Source organism: Protopterus annectens, chromosome 3.part0 (genome assembly GCF_019279795.1).
Source record: "Protopterus annectens isolate FY-2018-M chromosome 3.part0, PAN1.0, whole genome shotgun sequence".
NCBI classification, from domain to species: domain Eukaryota; kingdom Metazoa; phylum Chordata; order Ceratodontiformes; family Protopteridae; genus Protopterus; species Protopterus annectens.
The window spans coordinates 53,300,801-53,316,900 of NC_056731.1; the positions used below are offsets into that span (position 1 = coordinate 53,300,801).

The window sequence follows — 16,100 nt, forward strand, 5'->3', positions numbered from 1 at the left end:
TGGTGCATTCGTGGAATTGGTATATATATATATATATATATATATATATATATATATATATATTAGGGTTTTGGGGGTCATGTCCCATATATTGGGGCAAGCAGTCAGTATATTTATATATTTTTAGGTTTTGGGAGTTTCCCCCTCAAATTGGTGCATGCAAGGGGCTTGTCCCCTTGCAAAAAAGATTTATTTCTATTTTTGTAGGTTTTTTACTCAAAATTACATTTTTGGTAAATGGTGAGCTGAAAAAGAAATCATCAATGGCTCATAAGTAAACCACTATTTAGTGATTGCAATTTTCAACATTTTGTGAGAAAAACAAAAATATAAGGAACAGACTAAAAAAAGAGGAGACAATTCACAAAATCTGTGCAGATTATGGTGCTCTGGTATCTAATGACAAAAACTCAGTGGCTTTTAAAAGTATTTAAAGTCAGTGGGAAAAGAAGCTCACAAAGTATGTATTATAGTGCTACGCATTTATCGCATGTGCCACGGAGCTTACAAAGTATTGATCTGACTACCATTCAGAAAACATTGAGAAAGGAGGGACCAAAAGAGCTTACCATCAGTGAAGTAGGACGAAAAGTTAGAAAATTCTTCAAAACTCATATTGGAAGGACTGGAAAGGCTGGAGCTGGTGGGGATGGAAACCAAGACCCTCAGGTTAGAAAAACAGCCATTGAAGAAGGTCTGTAAAACTCTCAAAACCAAAGAGGAGAGGAGGAGGGAGCAGAACCCTTGGTTGATACCTTTACTGCATCCTAAACTATAGATACCATAATGCAGATAACAAAATGCTAAAATAGCTCAAACAGCCAACTAATTACTAGCATTAACTGGTGAATTAATAAAACAAAGAGCTTCAGACTGAAGAAGCCAAAAAATGCCAATGAAAGACCCAATCAAACAAGAAAGCTTAACAGGAACTTAAAAGGAAACAAACAGCCACCTGCTAAAAAAATCAAATAACTATCCTATAACACAACAAAACTAGAACATGAAACCAGCAGCAACAACAAAAAGGGAAGAAAACATCTTTCCCAGAAGAATTAAAAGCTAGTGCAATGGATACTACCCAAAAAAGGTGGGATGCCCTAACAGAGCAGGATGCGGTCTCAAAATAAAATAAAATTTACCACAGAAAAATCCAGAATGAACAGCCAAGAAACTTATCAACTTATAAGCATAATCTTATAAAAGAACCAGAGGAGGAAAACAAGACTTTCTACACTGAAAAACTACCCAAGTAGCCACTGACATTCAAGATCTAAAGAATTGCTTTCATCAGTAGGAAGAAATTAGAAAACTGTAGGAGAGGTAGAGAAAGAGAGGTACAGGTTTAATGGGAGGCAGATGCTCCAGTACCCTGAGAAAAAATACCTCCCAGCAGAGCATAATGGTAGGTTGTTTTAGTCATTTAGTTGTGAATCTGTTGTGTTGACTTTCAGCTTTGTTTTGTTTTGTCTAGTGATTAGTTTTCAGGTGGGTGTCCATCAAAACAGATAGTTGTAAGAATTTTTTTTTTCACATCACTTCTAGTCTGCTCATCTTTTCTGCATGTGTATCTCTTACCCTGATCCATTTCCTTTACATGCAAAGAACAAAAGTCAAGGATGGGAAGGGGCAACACCATCACAATATAAATCTGAGGAATTTTATATTCACCTATGCACTGTCTTATCTCTGAGGAAACCTGCAGTGGCTTGCCAAATGCTTGACTTACAGCATGCAGTACAATCTGTTGTCCTCATGAAACACCTTTCAAGGGACAATTGTAGATAAAACTTCTCAGCTCCTTCTGTCTCTCAAGCTGTGTTCAGGCTCCTGAGCTGTTGTTTGCTATAAACACAGTAGAAAATCTCTGACACCATGACAGTGAGACTGCCATAGAGGAAAGGGAATGCTGCTGAAACATATTGGAATGACAGGCAGAAATTGAGGCCATACTGGGATTCACCGTTATGGTGCAGCAAAAACTAATATCAGAGACATACCTAACTGTCGTTCTATGGTGCACACAAACAGTGAATATGGAGGCCAATACTGATTGTTTACACAAGTCAGTCTGCTGATGTTCCAGTAATAAAATGGTTTTCTATCAGTATGGTTGTTGGTTACGTTGAGAAGATTCTCTTTCTAGAGCTCACAATAATACTCTATGAATGTAGCACTAGTTTCTTATGGTGTCCTGACATTTTCCAGAGCTGTATTTCTTAACTGACTTACCAATTAATAATAGGAAGCAGAAGAAAGGGCAATGTTAGGTAATAAACTTACACTAGAACTATTTATTGTGTCCTGCAACAGGGATAATTACTGATTGTTTCTTGTTATTCACATTTTCATAACTGAGTGTATATTGAGGAGCATGATGTTAAATGTCATAGGATCATAGGAAGTTACTAGGCTAATGGCCCTAGGGCCCTTACTAGCCTAGCCAAGTTCTACCAAGTTCGTCATTGTGAAAGACAGACAAATATATTGTTATTCTTCATGTAAAGTACACTGTGTTGGAAATATTGCTTACTATTTGCTAGTAATTATAAAGATAACACAATATCTGTATATGTATGTTAATACTTCCAAAAAACACTTGACTTACAAACTACTGCATGGCATTAGGATTAGATGATGTTAAAGAAAACTCTCACTGATGTTTGCCCTTTAAGTTGTACACATCAAGAGATGTTCAGTGTTATGTATATTATTAATTATGTTAATAAATATTGTTTTCATATTTCTGTAAATATCATAATAAGGAATCACAAAGAAAGGAATTTCTTGCTGGCAAGTGAAAGTTTACATCTGCTGGGATTCTATATTTCGAGGTACTAGAGTTTCCATGATATAAAGTCATTTTGAGAAACTAGAGAAAAACATTAATTCTGTACTTTTTTTTACAATATAATAAATTACAGCACTGATGCAAAATTTGCCAATGCACTGACTATTACAACTGCAAAAAAAGATTTCCTACTCTTAGCATTGCTAGTTGAACCTTATAGAAATACGTATTGTTCTTAAATTTTGTTTGGTGTATGGTTTTGAACTTGATTTGGTGCAAAAAGTAATGTTGTCACCTCACAGCAGGAGGTTATCTGGTTCAATTCTCAGCTGAGGTGCCTTTTGTGAGGAGTCATCCCTATGTTTGCCTGGGTTTTCTCAGTGTGATCTGGTTTACTTCTACATTCCAAAGACATGCAGCAGATGTACTGGACACTCTAAACTGGTCAAAGGTGTAAGTGTGCATATGTATGAGTGGTAGGGAAACACAATTGTGACAGGGCTAGCCACCCAGCGGTGTAAACATAGGCTCTAGATGATTGTCACTGTTGAAGTAGCACCCTGATCCCATGTGCAAAAATGGGAAAAAGAGTTTTAGGATGGATGTACTCTACAGTGTATGGAGGTGTGCAGGCTATCTAAAGGTGTGCTATTCCCCTGCTCAGAGTCACTAATGAGATGAAGACTATATTAGACGGAATAAAGGAGAGACACATACCCCACAAGGGCACTAACAATGCTGTCCTGCAAACAATCTGTGCAGGAGCTCTGTTGTGAAGAGATCCTCTATCATTAGCAAGCATTCAGTTCCAAGAAGCAAATTCTCTGCAGTGCTGGACTGTACGTGCAAAAGATGTGCAGATTTATAGGGCTGTGTGTATATGCAACTATTATACAACTCCATATAATAAATAATGTTTTTGCATTGTGGTAAATATTTCAACAGAAAAACAATTACATTTAAGCAAGCTTATTTTGTATGTGTAATGTTCATGTCATACCATGTGGCTTGTTCAGTGTTTTACAACCTCTCTTAGGCTATGTACATTACTTCCACTAACTGTATCACATGAGTGAGATGATAAGCCTTAATTTCTTAGTAATGAAAATTCCAGTATCACAGAAGGTCAGAAATCTGAAGGGCTGTTTCACAAATGTGATTATTTTAAGTGTAGCTGGCTTCTTTAAATATCAGATATTGGAGCTGTAAGACAGCCATTTCTAAAAAGCCTGTGAATCTATGAAAGGAGTGCAACATAAGTGGGGATTTTCTCTCATCCTCACAGTGTAGCAATGCCAGAGATAATTATAACCAATAAAATAATCCACAGTTGCATTCCCTTGCATGGAAGTATGTGGGGGTACAGACCCTATGAAGCTGAAAAAAGCTGATGCAAAGACATTTCAGTACTTTCTTACTAATCATAAATTTGTTTAATAAACAGTTTTTGAACAAGTGGCATGGTTACACTGTAGTATTTGTTTCCCAATTGTAGCATTCCTGAAGATGATAAACTGCAGAGGAATTGTGGAGAACCCTGTTTTTTCCATCACCTTTTATTTCATGCCAACTTGCTACAAATTTCTGTGAAAAAAAATCATTTTGAAACCTTAATGATAAGCCACAGATTTAACCATCAGCTGCTAGCTCTCTATTATATAACTAATTAGGGACTTGTTTACAAACAGCAATGAAATGATCATTACAAGGTAGGATAGGGATGGTAATGAATACTGATTTAAGAATGTATGGGTATATTTTAAGTTATGTTACTGCTACTGAAAACATTTCTTGACAAAGTCTGACAAACAACTTCTCAAAATTTTATTTTGTTAGCATAAATGATACTGCTGTTCAAGCTGTTTAGTACAAAAAAAGTACAGTTTCTGGTATATAGTTGCATTTGTTAACCAAACTGGAAGAAAAATGTGGAATGAGTCAAGCTCGGTACCCTGGGCACAGGAAACAACTCATTAATACCTCATAGCTGCCAGGTTAGAACACTAATCCATGGGGACCTTACTTTAGGCTCAGTCTGGGAAAACTCTGATTAATTGACTTGCTCACAGTCACAAAACAGGCAAAAGGAGGCTGAGGGAATCAAACCCTGAGCTACAGGAAGCACATCATTAATAACTTACAGCCTTAATCTTCTGCACTAACAGACAAGCCCGAGTATTCATGAACAGTTATTCCTGAATAAACAAGTCTAATCTTGTTAGAAAAATAAATAAGATGTGATTTAGCTTTTCACTCACATAATCACAAAATATTTTTAAGATGAAAATGCAGCAAAGCACACTGCTTGATTCCCAAGCACAAATGTGAAAGAACCATTTACATTACCTATGAGCCCGAGTATGACATGGAAATATGAATACAGAAATCCATTAGCATAATGGGGGATGAACAGATACGTCGGGGGAAAAAAAGTAGAATCACATATGTAAGACTGGGGAACCAACACAGAGAATAATGCAGAAGCAGTGAAGGGGCTATAAGACTGATTAATTTATCACTTAGTGACTCAAGTATAAGGCTAACTATGGGTAAGAGGCAAGAGGTCCCACTTTATGGCACTAACTTGTTTTTGCGGTGTTTAGTACAACATGGGCCACATACACTTAGGAGCATGGCAAAGGGAAAATTAAAACAGGAATCACTTCCTGGTAGACAATTTCAGAATTCTACAAATGCTTCATTATGTTCTGTTGCAATTATGTTAAGTCTAATAGTAGCAAACTCGGCAGCCTGTCTTAAAGGAAGCGTGCCTTGCAAACACATTTGCGTGAACATGCACAAATAGGAAGACACAACATTAGCTTTACTTCATTTATATACCCTGCACAGTGTAAGACAGAAATAACTTGTTCTCTAAGTTGGGCAGCTGACTAACAAACTCTACCTCTACTAAAACATGTTAATTTCTGTTGTTAAACTATGACTACTGAGAAAAAAGAATTTTGTACAGAACTGAAAAAACATTGGTGAATGCGGCATCACAGAATAGTGTTTCTGCTACACACTAAGTAGGCATGCTAGTTATGTAGTCGACGGAATATGGGAGTAGCTCGTGAAATGTCTATAGTAAACCTGCAACTGTTGCACTTTTTGAAAATAAAAGGAGAATACAGCTTCCTGAGTATGCAACAGCCTATAGCTTGCCTTTCTAACAATAAATAATATTTCTTAAATAACATTAGACAAGCCAAGTAACGGTCACTGCTAGTTTCCGCTGGTCTAAGTTTAAAAGGCACCGGAGGAAAGCCAATTTATTTTTGGTCAAGGCTATGGAGACCAAAAATATTTTTACTTCACTGGGTCTGTGGTCATTTTATGTAAAGTGCTTTTGCAGTGTTATAAATGAAGAGAAGGTTGAAAGGTGTCCTCATGGCTCCTACATGATGGAAGCTTAGTCCTGCAGATAAAGACACTTCAAACAAAAAACAGGAAGCCTATGGTTAGAACTTGGAGATAAACCTGAGCTATATTAGTGTAAGCAGAATTTTGTGACATCTCTGTGCTCGCATGCTCTTTTATTATCTTTACTAACCCACCAGTCTTTCTTTCCATCACTTATCCATCACTTAACACTTAAAAGACTTAACAAGTCTTATTGTGATCCACAAATAATAGGAAACAACCTAAAGAAAACTTAAACCCAATCTATAGTAGCACATGCACATCAAGAGAACTAGGAACTGCCTTCAGTTTTTGTTCATATTTGTACTGCATGACAGAGGGCATGTGTTTCACACACAGAAAGAGAGAGAGACAGGAACGCATTATAACTCTGAACAGAAAATACTGAAAGAAGTAGCTGCAAATGAATGGATTCCTCACAAAAACAAACATTTTGTTTTAATGGACTCAAAGATTAAATTGAAATGTGTAAAGTTCTCCTCTGATGAACTAATACCATAGTTTGTCTTTTTCTCCATGGCACTGTTAAGTATATATTTATTGCTGCAGATGCCAGCTAAGTAACATAACAAACACAGGTAGTAAATACGTTATAGCACCACACCAGTACTCTGTTCCCTGTAGAAAAAAGTGCAGATATACACACCTTAATGGGAAGATAATGAATTGTCCTACCTAGTTTTCCAGTTTCTATACTTAACAGCTTTACTAGCAGTCCATAAAGTTGTACCTTTTAATGAAATTATAAAAGTATGTTATATCTGCAAAGTGTATATTTTAAATATGCCACTTTTACTGAAATTGTTACCTCTTTCTCAGCACTCATTAAGTGTTCACCAGCTCCACCCCATTTCATATATCCATATCTATATATTTATATCTACATATACATATATATTTATATATATATATATATATTTATATATATATATATATATATATATATATATATATATATATATATATGTATATGTGCATACATATCTGTATAAGACACACACACACACACACGCACACACACATACTCATACTCACATATGTTGCATCTTGGCAGCACCTCTTATCTTGTTGTACTGTTCCCTTAATTCTGCACTTCTCAAAAAAGTTAAATCTTCAACACTGAGTTTCTTTGGTAAACTTTTTTAAATATTCCTCTGTATCCAATTTCATCTAGAATATATACCGCAGGTTCATTTGTCATGTGTGTGTGTGTGTGTGTGTGTGTGTGTGTGTGTGTGTGTGTTTGTGTGACTGGTACTTAGCACCATTTTAGTTGTTCTCCTTTGGAATTTTCCTATCCCTCATTCATGCAGGGATGAGAATTTCAGAACAACACACAGACATGGATCCACTAGAAGTGCTGACAGATGATTAGCTGGTAAAGAGACACGCATGTACATTGGCATGTGAGGACCTTAAGGCCTACTAATTTGGAGAGTCAGAGAGATACACGTGCAAAGTCCCTGAAGTATTTTGCTTTCCCTTTCACCTTACCTTATAAATCTGTGTATAGTTTTATCCTGTTCAATCTGCAATCCATTTTATACAATTAAAAAGGTCCTTTCCCAATGCAAATGCAATGCCTTTTTGTGACACTTGTAAGCTATTTAGATTGTTCAGTACAAATGGTGTTTGTTTACATGAAATCTCATGTTACTGTCTATGATAATGTGTCTCAGCAGTTGCATCATATTACTCATTTCAGTTTGGAACTATGAAATACCCACAAATCAAGGTGTGTGTAGCCTTTCCATCTTTCTACCCTACAAGGGGTCATAAATTGTTAGTTTGAAGCCAGCTCCACTGGTGTAATAGGATAAAGCCCTGAGAAAGGTCCAGGCAACCAAAGTTTGATGAGCAACCTGTTTTTTTTTTTTTGAGCTGGCATGGGGGAAGATTGGCATACCCGTCTTTGATGGAGGAGGATGCAGGCTAAGATCAGCCAATGCCACAACCCCTCAGAGGAAGGGCAACAGTATAGACAATGGCTCAATGCTGGGCATTTGGACAACAAGTCACAAAGGTTGCAGCCCTCTATGTTGGTATAAAACTGTATGCACTTCCATGGAGAGGACAGAGTGGCTTCCTTGGTGATGCAGATCACTTCCTGCACCCAGGGGAGGGATTAGGACCCATAACAAATTCACAGTCTTTGCCAGGATAGTGACAAGTATACAAGACACTGACACTATTGTTGCTGTTTATATGACAGATTCACTGAAGCAGTTCCCACCCTCACTATGGAACAGACAGGCAGAGGAATGAATAACTTCAATTATAGGGGGAGTGTTGGTTTTTGGCAGATACACTCAGAAAAAACACACAGAAAAAATGCAACTGTGAATGTCTGGGAATGAAAGCTTACTGGAATCATCACTGGGCCAAGCAGCACAGAAACACATCCATAGCTCATAAAATCAAATTATTCTGATGAACATTTGTCATCATCATCATCATCATAATTACAATCTCATCTTACAGTTAGCCCAGAAAGATCCCTACAAAACACTGAAAAACACTGTCATAACTGATGTAAAACATTTCTCATCAAAAACACCAATATCTGAATCTCATTTGATATAAAAATGTGTAAGGTTGTAGAAAATCGCTGCTAGCGTGATTATCAATAATAGGAATTATAATGCAAATTAGTGGTGATTGGTATTTTTACCTTGCATATGCCCACTGTTATCCATACCTAGAAGTTTGCATCTGTGTGCTAGCAGTGATTCAGTGTGTGAGGAACTTTCTTTCTCTCTCTCTCTCTCTCTCTCTCTCTCTGTCTTTTTTTTTTTGGTTGTGTGAATGCGGAGTTATATATTTAAGTAAGATGATGGGAGTGGGGTATGGGAGGTCCCATTCAAAAAAAAAGAAAATTTTGGAAGTGTATTTAATGTCTATGAAAGTTTCTATGAAATGTGTTTCAATAATTAGCATTTTCGATTAAATATTTTTAGAAAAAATGAGTCACTTTTTTTTTTTAAAGGCTGCCCCTGATTTTGGGCATTTAGAAAACTATAATGTCTGTCATTAAAGTGGGGCAGTTAATCCATGGTGGTGCAGCGGTAGCATTGTTGCCTCACAGCAAGAGGTTCTCCCATTCAATTCTCAGCGAGTGTGCGGGGAGTGCCTTCTGTGTGGAGTCTGCATGTCCTCCCCATGGGTCGAGTGGCGTTCCGAAAGACATGCGTGAATGGGCGTGCCTTAGTTGAAGGTTGGATGTTGAGCTGGCAACTTGGCACGGGTAAAATCTACTGCCAATCATTAGCGGACCGGAGTTCCGCTGTGGCGACCCCTAACCGGGAAAAGCCGAAAGACAACAACGACAACATTAAAGAGGAGCAGTTGCTTGCTTGTTTATCAGTACATCAGTACATTATGTATTCTTATGAGTGAGAGAAGGTCATTTGAAACCTACTAGAGTGAGTCCTGAAACACAGACAATGAATGGCTGAAAAACAGACTTACATACTCTGTCAGAGATGCCATTTCTCGGAATATTCCCTTTTCTTTGAAGCATGGCAATTTCAGAGTTGGTATATAAAAGTTTTGGAGGGCAGGGCTTGCCCCCCCCTGCAAAAAAAAAAGTTTTAAGGAGAAGAGTGATTTTTGAGATTCTCTCTTTTCCTGCGCTTTCGTCTTTTTTTTTTTTCTGGCTTTTCGGCAGTCAGCATTTCAAGTACTGACATTTCAATACAGAGCCAAATATAATGTGTTATGTTTCTGGCTAAGGAAAGTTTTAAGGTTTAACAGTTTAGAAATGTTAATAAGCAGCAATGCTTCTTTTCAGCAGTAAGGCGCTATACAAATGACTGGATGAGAAGAGTGTTATGGAGAAACCAAGCTGTTCACAAATTCTGTCCTTGACCCTCCTCAAACAAAATCCTTTCTGTACTTTGATTTGTGATATCACATGACAGGTAAAGCAAAGCACACAACATTACTGACTTATATCCCAAATAACGTCCACACCTCTCAACTGTACAGGTGTTTGCACAATATTTTTGATCAGTTTCTCATAAAACTGTGGTCTTCTGGCAAATCCTTCACAAATCACTGAGGATTAAAGTGAGAAAATAATGACAGAGTTCCAGACTTCATACTCTTCAGAAAATTCATGCTAATGTAAAACCTATTATTCTATCCATTTTCTAAGTTTGGAAGAGCAATATTTAAAAAGTGTCCCTATTTTTGGGCCTTTGTCCCCCATGACTAATGGCTTTGTCCAGATTTTTTGCTCTAAGAGTTTGAGAGTATGATAACTTTCTGTGACTATCCATTACACTGAATCATGACTACAGGTGGATGTCACATCCTTCTTTCATTTGGAGGCCTTTCATGGATGAATGTGCAAACGAAACAAAAACGTGTCCATTTTGTGATGAAAAGATGAAGAGGTAGAAGTCTACATCTGTCCAAAAGGAAATTATTTTCTGCACCTCCATTGATGAAGTGTAAAACCACAGATCGTGAACTAGCAGCTTCCTGAAAATTTCTGCTACTGTTCCTTGAGTTCAAGCATTTTTATCATTAAATACAACACATAATGAAAGTAATTTAATTAGTTAGCAAATTAAACCATACTTCAATATTATACAAAGTTGTGTTTTGATACATTTGCTAGTCTGATAACAGAATTTTATACTGTACTCTAATATTTGCTCATGTGAGGCTTCCTACACTTCCATTAGGAATTAAAGGTTGCTGAATGCTGCATGAAGTGCTAAAGAACAACACTACGTACCTCTCAGGATGTAGTTCTGGTAGTTCTGATCTGCTTCTGCTCCTACTTTTATCAAACATGTCAGCCCCTCTGCAATAACAAACTCGTGAACTAAATCCTTGTCATCCTGGTAAAAGAAAAAATATGCCACAGATCAGTCTTGCCTTTATGGGAAAAAAAATAAAAAATAGTCAGCAATTTGAGCAGTTTTATTTATGAATATCTGCAGTACAGTCACATCACAAAAATATTCCACTTGAAAAACAGTGCGCAGTATATTTTATTACTACATAGCTAGCGTTTAACTGCTGAATTAGGACTTTCAACTCTACCACCCTGCAAAATCAAACACCTCAAACTATGCATCTCAGTGATGCTTCCATTGCTGCACTTTAGTTATTACTGAGTAGCGGTAGGCAATTCAGACTGAAGTTTGTCATGCCTGACTTCTCTATTTTTGCCATCTTTATTCTTGCTATTGCTTTTAAAATATATGGAGTTGTGTTGTTATTTATTTAAGTCTGTAATTTTTCAGTTTGTGTTAACAGAATTCATTATGACCTAACATCTGTAAATGTACTCTGCATGATCTCTGTTAGGCACGGTGTTATCACATCTTATGGATGCTTTTGGCGGAGAAGAAAGCTTAGAGAATGACAGAGTCAGAGGGACTGCAACAGATGGGCATGTGGCATGAGTAATTAAAAAGGAAATAGAACTTGTTATGGGAAGGTTCAACAGCAAATGGATAAAAATTTGGAAACGCAAATTAAGATGATACAAAAGAAATACTAAGAAATGAAGAATAAGGCTGGTAGGATTCTTGTTTCTGGAAAGTTCTGTGGTTCTGTTTGGCATATTAAAAGCATTATTAATAAGTAAAAATTAATCCAGATAAACCTACACTTCCTGGCAAGTGGTAGATGTGTTTAGGGGGTACTATATGGTTTTATATTTAGAAGCCCAGAGGAGAGGTCTAACAGCAGTAAGAAAGAACAAGTAATGGTGACTCTTTTGAATGGGATTGAGTCTCTTTACCTGTTTACATGAGTAGAGTTCTAGGGGTTTGAAGCCCCTACTTCTTTTATTTTAAATCAAGTCTGAACAGCATCTGTGAAATTTTCTATTAGAAATGAAGAGACAAACTACCCCTATCTCTTTACAAGTGTTTAAAGAAGGATGAGATGAGCAAGAGGGCCCTTTTTTGATAAGAAACACCGACAACGATCAAATATGGAAAATCATTGGCTGGCTGGTCATCTTATCAGCAAGTTTCACTCTTTAAAACTGATTACACAATTTTTACCACAATCCTGGCTATGAGGATAAGTAAGATGCTGCCAGAATTTGTACATTTGGTCCAGGTAGGTTTTATACCTGGGGAGATTTGACCAGTAATGTTTAGAATGTCCTAGTATCTTATGCTAAGCTGATGGAGGCTGACCTCTATGGGCAACAGGAAGATACAGGGGAGTCAGACTTGTTCAACAACTCTGTAAGGGACCCCTGCACACAGATGTTAGAAAACCCTCATACAGACATAGAATTATTGGATTTAAGGTAAATCCGAAGAAATTATAACTACAACTCTAAAGAGGGAAACAAAGCCTTTGATAGGGAAGAGAACAGATGTTTTAAGGATCTAGATGTTAGGGAGACAAATGGTCTCGTCAGGCATCTGGAAACATAAATTAGAAAGGACCAAGAAATTTTCATTAAATACAGTTTTACTTTGAAAGACCTTACATCATGAGTAAAAGAAGAGGAAAATGTGAATGTCATCATGGCCTGAAGGTGAATGTCATCATGGCCTGAAGGTGAATGTCATCATGGCCTGAAGGTGAATTAACAAAACAAGTATAGTTTCCTTCCTATTTATGAAAAAAATCTATGGAACTGAAAATGGAAGATGTCAGATCTATGAAGTAAATGTAAGTAATGTCTAGCTCGTACATTTCCTGTGGTACTAACATAATAAGCCTACATCTGATACAATCAATGGTAACTTTTGCGTGTTTCAGTATATACTTGCTTTAGATTTTAAGCACATGGTTTTAATGACTATTCCTCATGAACAAAATCAGTATCTGTTTATGATTTTATGTGAAAGTGGTTACACTGCACCAGCAATGAAATCTCAGTTGGTCTTTTAAAAGTATTTTCGTTTGAATCTCAAAATGATAGTTATGTTTTATAACATGGATCAAATAAATAGCTTGTTCTCAATTTCATATCAAAATATTCAACTGTCCAGCTATAAATTTACAACTCTTAAGTTTGGCTTTTGAGTTGCATGAGTTGAATTGTTTTGCTTCGGGTTTTTATTATACTCACATTGTGACTCGCTCATCAAGAATTAAAGTGGGAAAAAAAGTCTAAAGGAAAGATAACTTCTCATATTGATTTTGGAATTGATTTGGGGAAAAAGACTGTCGAGTGGCAATGATGCACTTAATTGGGCTGTATAGCAGACATGCTGAAAACTGGGAACTCAACAAGTACTGCCCCCAACAACTTTGCAAATCATAAAGACAACAAAAAGGAAACTCACTCTCTCAGATGCAGTGCTCAAAGTAGTCTGAAGCATGCCGCCTCCCAGGCACACCACCTCCCTACCAGCTCTTCACTGGAAGAGAAAAAAATAAAAAGGGAAATACTCCGATAAACTGCACACAACAGTCTGAAGCATGTCCCCTTCCAGGGTATGTCCCTCCCAGCAATAACCCCTACCAGGTCTGCAGTCTGAACAGCACAAAAGAAGTTGCTTACTGTATGGACAATTCTGAAATGCCATTACAGAAAGAATGCAGAAACAGCACTCAGACTGTGCCCTCTGTGCATCTGGGGCACATACCTCCTTTCCCTCACTTTTGCTACACTACTGACTCAACAAACAGAATACTGAAAAAGTTATAAGAATACATTGACCAGATTAAATACAGCTTTGGTGATTGACCTGTCTTTCTGTTCACCTTACTTACTTAACTCATTCATTTTAGCATAGCTCTAGGGGCTTGTACTCTTAATTCCCAATGACTGCATCTGAGCTTTTTAACAAAATCAAGTTATGTCTTCACATTTCAAAATAACGTTCATATCTCTGGAGCCATAATGGTACACAAAGAAAAGTAAATGGCAAATCAGCGCAAACAAATCTTTAAGGTGGTACTGTTTATGACATTCTAGGTCATACACTGTATTTTATAAGTCATAATAAACATAGTAAACATTAATTTTATAATATTTTGTAAACAATGTACAATATCTCAGTAACCACACAGAATGCATGCATACTGTCAGCAGCATTTTAGTAGTCCATTTGTGAGCTTCCATATCAGGCTATGACATTCTGTGTTTATGTTACTTGAGAGTTGAGATTTTGAAAATTATGTCATTATAAATAAACTGGAGTACAGCACTGTCATTACAAAAGTTTAATTTTAGAGGACAATTTTGCAGTCACTTCATGAAATGACATTTGAGCTGGTGGTTACATAATTCATGTCAGAGGCTTTCAGGAACTGTATAAGTTATGAGCCGTCATTTATCATACAACACATAGACATATATATATATATATATATATATATATATATATATATATATATATATATATATGGAAATTATAAACAGTTTTAGATCAAATTGTCAGATTACCTACTGTGGGATGCCATCTCATGAGCTGTGCCACTATTCTTAAGGACAAGTTTGCAGTTACCATGTGACTTTACCATTCAAAGAAAAGTTTCTCAACGGCAAGGCGGAATTACAAGGCAGAGGTTTTATGCATGGCTTGCTGAAAATTAGAAGAAATCTTACAGAAAAGTATTAAAACTCTGGTTAAGTACACGCGTGCTGTAATTCCTTATCATACTTTGTGGATGGCTTCCATGAGTGAAGGTATGTCTCTCACAAGAGGAACAAAATGGTTGTATGATACAGGTTGATTAATTACAGACTAGGGAGAGCTATAAAGGTTTATGGTTAGGTAGGGGTACAGAGCATAACAGTAAACTGACTTATCACAGGAAAATAAACAAATAAGTCCCTGGTTTCCTTATTTTTAGGGAATTAATTCTGACAGACTGGGGACTTCAGGGGACTGTGAGCAATGAAGACTGCACTGTAAAAATGTCAGGGCTTGATTGAGGGTGTGAAGTTGTAGTGCTATCAGGAGGAGGGCTTTTTCCATATGATACAAAAATGGTACCTCCTGTTTGCAAGTAATAATCTTGTTTATTTCAGAAAAGCTAACAATGGCAAATACGGCTGTCTGGAGACACTGGGAAGCTGACATTCCAATGTTACTGTACATGGGGATTGACTAAAGTGATGAAATAAAACTGGAATGGGTACATATGAATGGTATATTTATAGGTTCATAGGTTCATACTAGGCTATCTGCCCTAGGGCATTTATGAGCCTAGCCAGAGTGTGTTTGGCTTTCGCCACCCATTTTAAATTAATTTTGCTATGCCCTTTTTCGAGGTTAGTATACTGTGCCTCTGTCTAACAGTGACACAGAAGTGATACCCGGGGTTAAACCTACGATCTCCCATCCACTCATCAAGATTCCTCTTGAAGAGAGTCAATGAGGGACTCTGCCTAACCTGGACTGGGATTTTATTCCAGAGAGAAGGGAGCCTCTGGGTTATGAATCTGTCCCTCCAGCATGTCCTATTTATTTCAGTGCTGAGGTTCAAGTCTCTCGAGCGCGTAGCTAGATGGGATTTGGATTTTCTGAGGTGCAGCATGTCCATTAATTCCGGGTTGGACATGGCTTTATACGTCAGGCACAGATCGCCTCTGAGCAGGTGGTATGCCACTGAGTAGAGCTGGAGTTTCTTTAACAGGGCAGCATATGGCATCTGTTTGAGCCCTTTGATCCTCTTGGTGAGGTACTTTTGAGGTCTTTCCAGTTGCTGCAGGTGTCTGGTAAGGTACATCCCAAAAGGGGCATTGTACTCAATTATGGGCCTGATGAGGGATGAGTTAAGAGGCACGATGACCTCCCCTGATCTAGATGTGAATCCCTTCATGATTAGGTGGGCTATATAAAATGTTTTTCTAACCACTTTGGCCACGTGGTTGTCAAATGAGAGATTGCTATCAACTTGGGTCCCCAGGTCCCTAATTACTTCCTCTGTACTTAATGGATTACCA

The 16,100-nt window shown here is 37.3% G+C and overlaps 1 protein-coding gene across 5 annotated transcripts in view; it reads right to left on the minus strand.

The window, feature by feature from the left end:
• The window catches only part of FHOD3 (formin homology 2 domain containing 3), a 3,141,544-nt gene that overhangs the window by 1,501,661 nt on the left and 1,623,783 nt on the right, over window positions 1-16,100 (minus strand). For all 5 annotated transcript variants that reach the window (XM_044064575.1, XM_044064578.1, XM_044064576.1 and 2 more), the window contains exon 5: window positions 10,959-11,064. In XM_044064575.1, coding sequence (XP_043920510.1) covers window positions 10,959-11,064 — 106 coding nt within the window. The remainder of the gene's footprint in view (window positions 1-10,958; window positions 11,065-16,100) is intronic.